The 13331-nt window shown below is 55.6% G+C and overlaps 1 protein-coding gene across 3 annotated transcripts in view; it reads right to left on the bottom strand.

Moving 5' to 3' along the window:
- The window catches only part of DLGAP4 (DLG associated protein 4), a 91013-nt gene extending 78349 nt beyond the window's left edge, over positions 1 to 12664 (bottom strand). For 2 of the 3 annotated variants that reach the window (XM_065893539.1, XM_065893538.1), the window contains exons 1-4: positions 11666 to 12664; positions 8348 to 8589; positions 5537 to 5651; positions 2963 to 3013 (exon numbers count right to left, since the gene is read on the bottom strand). In XM_065893539.1, coding sequence (XP_065749611.1) covers positions 2963 to 3013; positions 5537 to 5651; positions 8348 to 8589; positions 11666 to 12664 — 1407 coding nt within the window. The remainder of the gene's footprint in view (positions 1 to 2962; positions 3014 to 5536; positions 5652 to 8347; positions 8590 to 11665) is intronic. The other variant, XM_065893540.1, reaches the window with a different exon arrangement.
- Positions 12665 to 13331: the final 667 nt, after the last annotated feature.

The raw sequence follows: 13331 nt of genomic DNA, 5'->3' as shown, positions 1-13331 counted from the left end.
CTGTGGGGCCTCAACTCGGCCCACCCTCCTGCTCCTGTCTCACTTAGGACATGGGATGGGCAGATGGAGCCCTTAAGAAGTATACAGACTCTCTCACCTCTTTGGGCCTCAATCTTCCCATCTCTACAATGGAGGAGAAACTAGTAAATATACTTTCTAGGATGTTAGCTAGGTTATATCTTGTGTGTCCAGACTGATTAACTAATAGATTTTGAGGTCATATCTGAATTCAGCCAGAAAGAAGGCTATAGTCAGTAACGTCTGCCCTGGATGTTGGAATGGGGAGGTGGCAGTAGGTGTGCTAGATATTTACCATCTTATGGTCCAATTCCTTCATTTTTATAAGCAAAGAAACTGAGGGCTACTGAGGGGAAGATACTTGCCAGTTGTACCCAGTGAGGAAGTAGCAGAATCAATACTGCAAATGTATATTTAAGGAAGATTAATCTAGCCCTGGTGTACAGAATGGACGTTGGATATAGGGTACTGGAATGGAGGCAGAGGCCAGAGATGAAGCTGATGCAATAGTCTGGTGAGAGAAAATAATACTGGAATGAGGGTAGCGGCAGTGAGGATTGATCAGTCACATCTGCCACGGACAGTATGGAGAATGGAGGTATATATGCTATTTGCCATCTCACATCTAGTTCAACCTCATCTGGATGGTTTCCAAGTGTCCCTCTAGAAACAAGATCCTACAAATCTGCAGCTGGGGGTGTGAGTGTAGAGGGGGCTCACCATACATACACTCTCCAATGGTTCTGGAAGGGTCTGTCTGACCCATGTCTCAGGCCATCTTGGTACCTGGGGATCACAGAGTATAAGCTGAGGAGTCAGCTGGCTAAAGATGGACACTGGGTGGGGGTCCGGGAAGACACCTGGGCTACACGGGAGGGGGCAAAAGTTGACTGAACACCATGTGGAGGAAAAGATGAAGCTGGATATAGGGCCACTGTGCCCTGGACCTGGCTGTGTGACCTCAGGCAGGCCAGCACTATTCTCTGCATCAGTGTTTCCCTATCTAAATGGACTAGAATGCCTGTGGACTCGTCTGGCACTGCATCAGGTAAAACGACTGGATGGATCATCACCCAGTTTTTTTTCTGGCTGCACCGCGTGGCTTGTTGTATCTTGGTTCCCCGACCAGGGATTGAACCCGGGCCCTCGGCAGTGAGAGCGCGGAGTCCTGAACACTGGCCTGCCAGGGAATTCCTGATCATCACCCAATTTGGAGTATATGTTTGGAAAGGTCTAAATTTGCTCTGTTCAATATGGTAGCAACTAACCACGCGTGGCTATATAGGTTTAAATTAATTAAAATAAACAGAATTCAGTTCCTTGGTCACACTAGCCACATTTCACTTGCTCATGTTACCTTATTGGACAGCATGGATGATAGAACACTTCCAATCATCACAGAAAATTCTATCAGACAGCACTGATAAATTAAAACGTAGTCCATGTGACATACCCAAAATTCACTTGGAGAGGGTATTAAAGAGATAGGTGTTTATCCTCCAAAGCTGCAACCTGAGGCATATTGAGAGGCCCCTGTGATTGCCAAAGGTGATGAGGTCTTGATTAGGGATTGCACGGTAATGGCCCACCTCTGGAGCTAGGCTGCCAGAGTTTCATTCCCGGCTCCATCATTTTCTCACAAGAGGAATATGGGCAAGTCACTTAACTGCTCTGTGCCTCAGTTTCCCCATCTGTAAAATGGGGGCTAATTAGAGACCAGATTTCACAGGATTGTGGTCAAGATGAAATGAGATCATTCATAATCACATGCTTCGAATACAGTTGGGAAAACTAAGCACCGGATAACCTGTACCTGTTATTACAGGCAACTTTGTGGGGCAAATGCAAAGATTTGTCAGTGTCGGTTAAGATGCTCCCAAGCTCCCAGGGAGAGGCCAGCTGGTTAGTGCTGTTGGTATGTGTATCACTGAGGACGTACTATGTGCAGGGAACTGCCCTGGGGGTTTTATATGTGAACACATCACACCCTTATCATGAGGCTGTTGAAGGAAGGAAGAGGTCACCTGGCCCACTGTGGGCTCCCCAAAGACCCTCTGCAACAATGTGCCCAAGAAGAATTATGATATGAAGGTGGGAGTCACATGAGGCATTCGTGGCTGGAATCAGGAGATGTGGAGCCAGTCACAGTTCTGCCCTGTAGGCCATGTGGCCTTGGATCAGTCCCTTGCCACTCCTGGCCCCAATGAGGACTTGGGCCCAGAGCACCTTCCCGGCCTCTCTATCTGGCCTTGGGGCTGGGGCCTGGGAGGGAGGAGAGGACCACCTCCAGGGGCAGGATGGGTGTGCGTGGGATGGGGCACCCTTAGGACAGGCAGACAGTGCCAGGTCCGGCGTCGTCTTCACCACCTTTGGTAAGCTTGAAAAGTCTCTGCATCCATTCCAGAACCCTAACATCCTTAAAGGTCTTATTGGAACCCAAGAAAGGAGATAAGTCAGGGGATCTTGTGGCTGGGATGTGAAGGCCAATGACCCCAGCCCCTGATCTGTCCAAATGGAAAAGTCTCCCCAGGGCTTTCCCAGGCTTTGGGGGATGAGAGGAAGGAGGGAGCTAGAAGCTCCAGGGTACACCTTCCTTTATCTTGGGGTTATTATTTAAAAAAAACATTTTTTAAATTCAAGTATAGTTGATTTACAATGTTATGCCAATATCCTGGGGTTATTCTTGCCCCATCCATAGATCCTAGCCCATTCTTTTCCATTTTTGAGAAGAGGAAACTGAGGCACAGAGAAGTGAAGCGATAGGGCCAAAGAGTGGAAGGTCCAGGCACCGATGTGATTCCTGACACTATCTTCACTGGAGGGGGCTTTCCTGGTGCTGGCTCTGCTTGCACCTGCCTGGCTCAGGGGCCAGGACCACTGACGTGCCTGAGACGCAGCCCTGGCCTCTGGGGTTGGGGGACAAGAGAATGGCAAACATACTGACCTGCTGCTCGTGGCCAAACAACTGGGGGATCAGGGAGGCCTGTCCAAACATCTGCAGGAAAGAGATGGGGGAGGGTTATGGGGAGACCGAGGCTGGGGGCTAGGGTTGGGTATTCAGGCCTGGCTGCAAGAGAACTTGTGGCTGGCTGGTCTAACCTCCTCCCCAGACTGGCTGAGGCCCAGTTGCTGGGAGCTCTTGGCTTCCTCCAGGGGTGGGAGGCTCACTCCTTCTGGGGCTGGGTGTTGTTGAAGACTTGTAATCTGCTGTTTATAAGTCTTTCTGCTGGGTTGGCTTCTGGGACCATGGATGTCCTGTCTGCTGCCTCTCACCTGGGCAGGCAGCTCCCAGGATGTACAGATTAGGGACAGAGCCCAGAGACTTCTCTTCCCTGGTCAGGGCTTACACAGTCCAGTGACTGCTGGGAGCGGGGTTTCTTCTGGCAGGAATTGAGGCCTCAGAGACACAGACAGAACTGGACATCTCTGACTTTGGGGCGACATCTGTGGCTCAGGTCACTCAAGCTTCATGGAATGAGGGTGTGGGAGTTCAGAGGACCCTGGGTTAAGGGAGAGCTGGGGCTGGGCAGGGGGTAGTGGGAGAGACCTGCTGGGGTCCCCAGCCTGGCTCATTCCGTGTACCTTTTCGTGTAGCCAAAGGACAAAATTGTTCCAGGTGCCAGGGCCAGGCAGGGGATGGAGACGGTGGGTGTGAGAGAGACAGACAGACCCAGAGAGAAACATGGAAATGAGACACACTGGAGAGAATCAGAGAAAAATGTGAATGAGGGGAGAGAAAAACAGAAGGAGACAGACACAGACCGACAGGGAGACTGAGGGATGAGAGAACAGGCAGGATGGGAGAGACAGGGAGGGACGCCATCCATTCAGCAAACCTACGTGCCCTGTGGCATGTGCTGGGGACTCTGTGGGGACGAGACAGCAAGGTCCCCGTCTGCAGGGAACTCCCAGTCTTAAGAGTGAGACAGACATCAACTAACAAGTATAATTCCAGATAGTGAGAAGTGCTGTCAAGAAAATTAAGCAGAGTAAGGAAACAGGGCCCCGGAGACCCCCTGAGGCAAGCGATAGGGCAGGTCCCTCTGAGGTGACATTTGAGCCAAGACCTGGGACACGGAGAAGAACGAGCTGTGCAAAGATCTGAGAGATGCTCCTGGGAGAGGCAGGAGCAAATGCAGGGGGCCTGGGGCAGGAATGAGGTGTGTGAGGGGCAAAAGGGGGCCAGAGTGGCTGGAGCAGAGTGAGTGACAGAGCAAGTCGGGGAGCACATCTGAGAGGGAGGCCGGGCTTCACAGGTCTGGCTTTCACTAGGGTGAGGCGGAAGCCATGGGAGGCTTCGGAGCAGGTGACGTGATTTGACTTCTGTCTTTTACAAGCTCCCTCTGGCTGCTGAGAATAGATTGGAGGTGGCAGGCCCGGAGTCCAGGACAGGACAACGGCACAGGTGAGACTTGGTGGGGCCTGGATGAGGATGGTGGGGTGGAGGGTCCCCTGGCCGGGGGTGGGGGGATCTCCCTCTCCCCACATCTGAGGTCAGTCTCCTTGGAGTGTGGGAACGACAGTGCTGAGGATGGGGGCTGGGGCGGGCTTGGCCGGGCCAGGAATATGGGGTGGTAAGGAGCTGGAATCCGAAAGTTTTAAGCAGTCCGTTAGCCCAGGCCATGGGGCTGCACACGGCGGGACCTGGGGCCTGTTCCTGCCCAGAGAGGTGGCTGGGTCTGCACCTGGCTGCCTCTACTGCCCCACTGTGCTACTATTGGCAGATGTCTGGGCCTCGTCTCCCCATCCACACCATGGGGGGAGCCCTCAAGCCTTGACTGGTCGTCCCTTTGCAAACTGTAAAGCACTGTGCACAACACGGTAGGGGCTAAGGTCCAGGTCTGGGTCTGACAGCCCTACATCTCTGCCCAGCTTTGCCTCTTCCTAGCTGTTGTGACCCCCCTATTCAGTTTCCTCATCTCTGAAATGGGCATATGGATGATATCTGGGGGTGGCTGTGAGGGATCAAGGAGCTAGCTGATGGTCAAGAGAATTAATAGTACAGCACAGCGTGTTCACCGCTGTTAGTGGCAGAGCTGGCTGGGCCCTGGAAGTCCAACTATCCACTGATCAGGTGGGACATGGAGGTCCAGAGTGGAGAAGCAACTTGCCCGAAGTCACACAGCAAGATGACAATGCTAACCATCAGGAAACTGAGGCTCAGGGAGGGGGTGTTTGGTCCTGGGTTCATACTGTCAGTGACAAGACTGGGACTCAAACCCAGGTCTCCAGTACCCTATCCTCAGGGCTCCTGGGTCTAAGGCAGTGGTATGGCCCCTTCCTCAGGGCCCACAGCTTAGGCCGTCAGTGTGAGGCCCTGTGACTGCTCTCCAGCCACAGGACAGTCAGTGGGGAAGAGACACACACAGGCAGCTTCAGGAACAAAGACCGAACAGAAGCACAGGGCAGATATTCGGGGCCACTCAACAGAGGCTGGACCTGGACGTCTGTCCTTTTCCTGGGTGGGAGTTGGGGCTCTCCCAAGCCCTCTGACCTTCTAGCTGCCTGCCACCCTTACCTGGCTGATGCAACTGGAGTCGTTGAGGCTGTCGCTGACGGGGTGGTAGTCCTCCTCCCAGCTCGGACACTTGGAGGGCAGCAGCATATCCACTGAATCCAGGCGGTCCAGACTCCTGGTGGGGATGGGGAGCAGATGGGGCTCAGCCCACCCTTTGTTCAGCATGGGAAACTGAGGCCCAGAGGGGGAAAAACGGGCCAAGGTTATCCAGTGGCAGAGGGTAAGATGGAAGTCACTGCCATCCCGGGTAGTTTGGGGGGTGATGAGCAAGGGGAGAGCTGCTCCCAGCTTTTGGAGGCCTTGTGAGTCTGGAGGGTGCCGATGGCCCTCACCTGTTATGCCCACTGCAACCGCGAGGTGGCAGCACAAGCTTGCTCTTGACTGTTTCAAACCAGGGGTGGGCCACACCAGCTCAATTCTACAGCCCCCTCCTCTGCAGGCCTGGGGCAATTCCAGGGGCTGGACAGAGGAGATGGGTCCAGGCCCACAGCCTTGACCTCCGGCCAGGGCTGCCCAAAGGTCATCAGTTTTGACACAATGTCCAGGTAGCCTCCACCAGGCCTCTGAAGACTCACCACTTCTCCCCATAGCCCTGGCTCTTCAATCTTTCTCACATCTACCTGACCCTGGGCCTCCCCCTCCCCAACTCCCCTGCTCTGGAAATAAGGTCCAAGCCGCCAATAGCTCAGGGCCTTGACATAGACAAACTTGGATTGGAATCCAGCTTCCTCACTGGGTGACCCTGGGCAAGTCGTCACCCCTTAAGTCTCAGTTTCCTCACCTATAAAGTGGGGGATGTCACTGTGCCTGCCTGCTGGGGCTGTAAGGTTTCAGTGATGCAGATTCAAGGGCACTGGGGCAGGCACAGAGCCCAGAGCGCAGCAAGGGCTGACAGATGGCCCGCATTACTGTTACTACAGGAATACTCCTTTTATTGCATTTCACTTTACTGCGTTCTGCAGATATTGTTTATTTTGTTTTTCTCTACTTTTCTTTTTAACAGATGGAAGGTTTGTGGCAACCCGGAGTTGTCAGGTGATGGTTAGCATTTTTCAGCAATAAAGCATGTTAAAATTAAGGTATGTACTTTTTAAAAGACATAATGTTATTGGACACTTAGACTATAGTGTAAACATAACTTTTACATGCACTGGAAAACAAAAACATTTCGTGTGACTCACTTTATTGCCATGTCCACTTTATTGCGGTGGTCTGAGGTATGCCTGTACTACTATTATCAATTCCCTCTCATTCAAGGCCTGGGCCCTGGTCCTGCCCACCTCTCCCACCTCCATGCCCACAGGTCATTCAAGGAATTGCAGGATCTCAGGAGTAGAAGGGGTCTTAGAGATCATCTAGCTCAGCCCCCTTCACTTAAAGCTAGGGAAACTGAGGCTCAGAGAGGGTGAGACCTAGGAATGGCTGGTGGTGTCCTGAATTCCCACCTGGAGGCCATTCCCTGCCTCTGCCCCAGCCAATGAGACTCCCTGCTTCAGTCTACTGTCACCTGCCCTGCTCTATTCCATCTGCTGCAGTCCTCCCAGGCTACCTCCTCCAATGAAACTCTGGCTCTTACCCCCAGGAGTAGAAGAACTAGGGGCTAAGTTTGTTTCCTTTAACTCTTCCAAGTCCTTTGTTTCTGACTTGCTTTTGCTTCTCTCCCTCAGTGGGTTCTGAATCACCTACACCAACTTTCACCTGTTTTGCACTCATTTTCTGTTCTAATCCCCACGGTGACTTCTGCATGTGAAAGGCTCACTTCTCTCTCTAACATGTTAATTGTTGCTTCCTGTGTGCGCCCTGTTTCATGTTCCATGCTTTCACTAACTCTTCCCAGTCTTAAAGCAACAGGATGGGGCTCCATTGGTGGAATGCAGGCCGGGGGATGGGACAGGTGAAGGCTGTCTATCTCCCTTTCACTTCTGGATCCTCCCTCATCCCCAATCTCGGAGCTCAACTCAGGGGTCAATTACAGGGGCACTGGCAGAGGGGGCTCTGGCCTTCCCTGGGCAGTGCTGGCACAAGGGGTGGGCTCACTAAGGGCAGGGTTTTCTAACTGAAGAAGAGGGTCTCCTGGGGCAGTTCCCCTGTACGAGTGGAAATCATCTGGGGATGTAGCTCCCGTGGGCAGGTTTTACCTGGGCCAATCACTCCGGAGAGACTCCCCTTATGATTTACCAAAGGATAAGGCTCACCTGTGGTCAGGACTTAACTGTGGGGGGCTTATGGGGTGGGTTCACCAAATGGCGGGGCTCTCCGGAGTCAACTCATCAAAGTGCAGGGGCCAACCTAAGGACGAAGATCTCAGGAAGGGGGCTAACGGGAAGGAGGGTTCACCTAGGGGGCCTGGATCATTGGGGCTGGGGCTTCACCTGGGTCTGAGGCTGGAGGGCAGGATTCATCTGTGGGGCTGGGATCTCCGGGCTGGCGGCTGAAGAGGAGGAAGGCGAGGTTCCCAGGGGTGGGACATACCTGTGAGGGGCTCACCTAGAGGGCAAAGCTTGCCTGTGAGCCAGGGCGGTACGAGTGTAAAGAGGCTTTCCCAGAGGAGCGCTCACAAGTGGGCGGTGCCCCAGTGGAGCTGGGTAAGCCTGCGGGCGTGGCTCACTTTAAGGGAGTGGTCCCCTTAGGGAGCAGGACTCACAGGTGACCAGGGCTTCTGGTGCTGGGTTCCCAGGGGTCAGGACTCACTGGTGAGCAGAGGCTTCCTGGGGCGGGACTTGGACTTCGGAGAGGCTCTCCCACGGTGGGGCTTCTGGGGGCAGGGCTGGCCTGCGGGCGCGACTCTAGGGGGCGGGACCGTGCGCTCACCTGCGGGGATTGCTCTGCTCGCCCAGCGACTGCTGCGTGGCCCTCAGGTAGCTCTGGCGCCGCGCCGCCGTCTTGGGGGAGGGCTTGGGGCTGCCGCCGGACTCGTCACTGTCCTCGTCGCCCATGGCCTTGATGTAGCTGCCGCTGCGCATTCGCCGGCAAGGGATGGGGCCCTCGCCTGTGGAGTCCGCCTCGCGCGCGGACAGCAGCGAGGTGGTCCATTCGCCGCCGCCTCCGGGCACCTGGGGTTGGGCGGACAGCCCTCAGCAAGGGTGGGTCAGGGGGCAGCGCACACCCCCAGCGCGCCGCCGGCCACCCAGCCTCGGGCTCATCACCTGGGGAGTGAGCTGCACGCTAGAACCCCCATCTCCAGGCCCCCGAAGCTCCCTCGCTGCCCACCTCGGGGAGTTCGGCCTTCGGTGCTGGGTACTGCCACTAAAGGCACCCATGAGCAGGGCAGAGCCGGGGCTGGGAAGGATACCTGGGTTCCGGAGCCTCAGATCTCCGTGGATCCCAGGCTGAGTATGCCCCAGCAAAACCGTCCAGACAGGGTGATCACAATGGCTTCCACTGCAGCTACCCTTCTGAGCAACCCCTGTGTTCCCATTACTTCCCCTGCTATCTCAGTGGATGGCTTATGACCCCACTGCCCGGATAAGAACAGCAGGCTTGAGAGAGGTCCCTGGACCCTAGGATGGTGGGGGAGGATGAATCAGGGGACCCTAGCACATCAGTACGGAGGTGAGGTCTTTGGGGCCAAACAACATTCCTCATCCTACAGGTGGGTAAACTGAGGTACAGAGAGCACAAGGGCTTTGTGGGGTCTGGCAGCCATGTGGTGAGCTGGAAAAAGCGCTCAGTGTTCCCATCTGAACTCCAGGGACCCCATCTGTGGAAGGGGGCTGTGATAAGGGTAAGGTCACAGCTGTGAGGGCAGCCCTGGTCCTCAGTGGTTACAGTGGCAGAAACCAACTGAGGGGACCTCCCCTGCCCTTCTGAGGCCAGGCTCTGCCAGCTGCTCCGGGACAGCACACACCGTCTACACTCTTGTTCACTTGATACCCACCGATGTGTCCACGCAGTGGATATTCACCTCGTTATGGAGTACGCTCATCTCAGCACTCACACGTACCTCAGCCCGAGCACAGGGCGAACACGCCGTGCCGTGTGCATGCACCTCAGAGAGCAAGCATACCCTCTCCCCGCACACCCCTCTCCCCAAGGACACACCCCTCTCCCCAAGGATGCAGCCCAGCCCCCTTCATCATGGGCCCACCCCTCAGTGAGGGCACAATGTGAGCACAGATCGCACACACCTCCTCACGTGCACACCAGCCACCACTGCACCGCGGACACATCTCAACTTGTCCCTCCTCACCGTGTCCCCACCTCAACACATACAGAGCACACACCTTCACTGGGTCTGTATGTCACCGCGGACACCCAGGCACACATGTTTCTCAGTGTACACAGCACACCCATTCTTCGCCATGCCCACAAGTGCACACACACCACACTCCCCAAGTCACCACGCCTGCACAGAGACCATGTTCTTCTCAGTTCCCACATTGCCAGTGGCTGATTCTTGGCTGAGGGAGGGTCCCTGCCTGGGATTCCCATCCCAGGTCCCCGACTCCTGCAGCTTTCCCATTAACACCCTCCTCCCCAACTGACTGCCCAGCCAGCCACCAGGACCTGCACATTCGACCCCAAACCGTTTGCTAGTCCATCCTTCCTACCTGCACCTGTGCCTTGGGAAGGTGGCTTTGTATATCCCTGCTCAATACCTGTTGCTTCCCCAGCCCTTACCCACCTACTTCCTGTTGAGCAAGGAGGCAGCACCACTCCAGGGCCTGCAGGGCCACCGTTTCACGGTGTTTCTGAAGCATTTTCACGTGATCAGACCAAACCATATCATTTGAGAGGGAGCTAAGTCACACACCACCCCCTCTGATGTTTCTGAGCTAAGGAAGTAGATTGAGAGCCACAAAAGCCTTAAATATATAAAATACTGCCTAGATTTCATTTCCCTCCTATTGAAAAAAATAGCCTCCTCCCCCCACAGTCTCACTGTCTTTGGAATTTTATATGGAATGACAAGAACTCAGGTCAGACTTTATGTTCATCTGGTTCAAAATGCATCTAATGGGGCTTCCCTGGTGGCACAGTGGTTGAGAGTCCACCTGCCAATGCAGGGGACATGGGTTCGTGCCCCGGTCTGGGAAGATCCCACATGCTGCGGAGCGGCTGGGCCTGAGCCATGGCCACTGGGCCTGCGTGTCTGGAGCCTGTGCTCCGCAACGGGAGAGGCCACAACGGTGAGAGGCCCGCATACCACAAAAAAAAAAAAAAAAAAAAAAAAAAAAATGCATCTAATGGGTTCCCAAAGGTTGGCCAGGCCTATGCTGACACGCCCTCCAGGATGAGGGACTCACTACCTACTGAAACAGCCCCTTCCATCTGCAGGTGAACCGAAATCTACTTCCTGTAACTTTCACCCACAGCTTGGGCTCTGGTACCGGGAGCCACCCAGTTCTCAGCCACTCACCCTGCCCTTGAGAGACCCAGCACAAGTGTAGCAGCAGAGATGTCTCTGAGCCTTCTGCCACTTTCCAGGAGTGCAGCCTTCGTGCATAATAAGTGCCTCAATAGACATTAGTGTTTGAAAGAAAAAAGCTAGTCCCCCAAACTGATTTAGGGCCTCGGGGCTCCTGCAGTCCCCCTGCTCATCTCCATCACATTCCGCTCATGCTGACAGGAGTGTCTGCTCATGTGTCTTTCTCTCCCAGCATCCTGATAATCGGGACTATGTCTTATTTATTTCTCACTCTATTCATTCAAGGGTCCATCTGTTCATCTACCCCTCTCTCCTCTCATGTTTCTTGAGCACTTCCTGTATGACAGACCCTGTCTTGGGCCCTGGGGACACAGAGCTGCACCAGATATGGTCCCTATCCTCAAGGAGCCCCCAGTCTGGGGGCAGTACCAGGCAGGAGGCTGGCAAGCAGAATGCCATGCAATTGGTCCTCGGAGGGGATAGAAGGCACAGCTTCCATATTTTTCTTCTAAAGGGAAGGGACATGTTTTGGTCCCTACTCAGGGCTGGCCTCAGAAGGGTCCTAATCAATGTCTGCTGAGAGCATGACCAGTGGAAGGAATCCTCTTACCAGCAAGATACCACCAGCCACCCATTTCCTAGGCGAGTCAACAGAGGCCTGAGTGAAACGACTTTCCAAGTCAATCTGTGACAGAGCTGGGCCTCAGACTGGTGCCTTCCCCACGATCCCTTACCCCACCCTGACCCTGGCAGGGACCCACCTGCAGGTAATGGTAGGCAAGACCTTGGTGGCAGGATTTGGACTTCAGCAGGCTCTTATCCAAGGTGGCTGAGGTCTTCTGGCAGACCTCGTGGGCGTGGCTGAGGGTCAGGGTGGACCAGGAGCCCCGCTTGACATAGTTGGTGTCCGCGGCCACCCCAAGGCTGGGGCAGGTGGCCGGGGGCGCCGGCGGAGGTGGCGGGGCGGTCAGCTCGGCGGCGTTGTTCTTGGCGGCTCTGAGCATGTACCCACTGATGGTGTTGTAGGCGTGCGTGAAATAGCGTGGCTGGCTGCGCTCCGTCTGGCGGCCTAGGGTCATCAGTCCAGAGGCTGGGCCACCGCTGCGGAAGGTGCCACCCTCACCATCCAAGTTGTCGTCGGAGCTCCACCAGCCCGAGATGTTGGAACGGCTGCGCCGCTTGGGCTCCCCGGCCTTGGCCCGCTCCTTGCTCTTGGCCCTCCGGCCCTTGCCGTCCTCCAGGCCACCTTTCTTGCCGCCATTGCCGCCGACCTTGCCTGCCGTGCCCTCCAGGGAGGGCGCCTTGGTGAAGAAGAGCCGCTGGACCGAGTGGACCAGGTGGCGGATGCGGCCAGGACTCTCGCCCCGGGACTTGGCCTCCCCGCGGGGGAACTGGAGAGTGCTGAAGCCATCGCGGTGGATAGGCAGCTGTTTCTCAAACTGGTCCAGGAGGTTGGCGGGCAGCCGGTTAATCTTGGTGGCCTGGGCGTGGCTGGGGAAGGGGCTCTCCTCTGGCACCTCGAAGTGGGAGTTGTAGTGGATGCGGGGGAAGGTGCTGCTCGGTGGTGGCAGCTGGTTGTTGAGCGGGAAAAGCCCGTCCCCTGGCAGAGCATTCTGCCCGGGGAAGCGAGCCTCGCGGGCGAAGGCCTCCGTGGGCGATAGCAGGTAGGGGTTTCGATCAGGCCCTGCGAACAGGGGCTCGTGTGGTGGGTCCAGGCTGTCGGACAGGTGGCGGGGGCGGCTGTCACCGAGGCCTTTCATGATCCCGGCCCTCGGGGCAGGGGCCGTCGCCCTAGCGCGTTGCCCGGGTCTCGTCTCCCGGGCAGCAGCTAATCTGGGGAGAGAAGACGGACAGGCGTTAGCTGGATTTGGAGGGGACAGGATGCTGGGAAGGTCAGCCAGACCCCCGCAGATCTCAAGGTTGGGAGGATTTCTGAAGACTCCTGGCCTGCCCTTAACATTGTGGGTAGGGAATCACGGGTACAAATGGAGACCCACATACCATGTGGATAAATAAAAGCGACACCTCAGGCTAGCAAGACTTTAAACAAAATATGTTCTACTCTCCTACCTTGAAGAACATATTTTCACAATAACCTGGAGAGCCAGGTTCGAACTCAGACTTCTTGGTCTCCTCCGAATTCCGTGGCAGCATGTGGGCAGGGGGAAGCTGCCTGTCCGCCCTTTTCCTCCTGTCTCTGACTCTGTTCCTCACCACGAGGAGCCCCACCCATGCGTGCACCCCCAGCTCACTCCACATGCCCCCCAAACAGCCACCCCTCAGCCCTAGGGCTGGTCCCACTGGCAGTGTAGGCCACCATGGGAGGATCTGTGCTGGCCCTGGAAGCAGGCCTGGGGTCTTTGGGGCAGGGAATTCCAGGCTGGGGTCCGCCCAGGGTGCAGAGTGTGGTCCAAAGGGGGATGTAGG

This window comes from Phocoena phocoena, chromosome 15, assembly GCF_963924675.1.
Source record: "Phocoena phocoena chromosome 15, mPhoPho1.1, whole genome shotgun sequence".
Taxonomy (NCBI): Eukaryota; Metazoa; Chordata; class Mammalia; order Artiodactyla; family Phocoenidae; genus Phocoena; species Phocoena phocoena.
The sequence above is the reverse complement of the archived record's forward strand: the minus strand, read 5'-3'. Positions and strand labels throughout refer to the sequence as shown.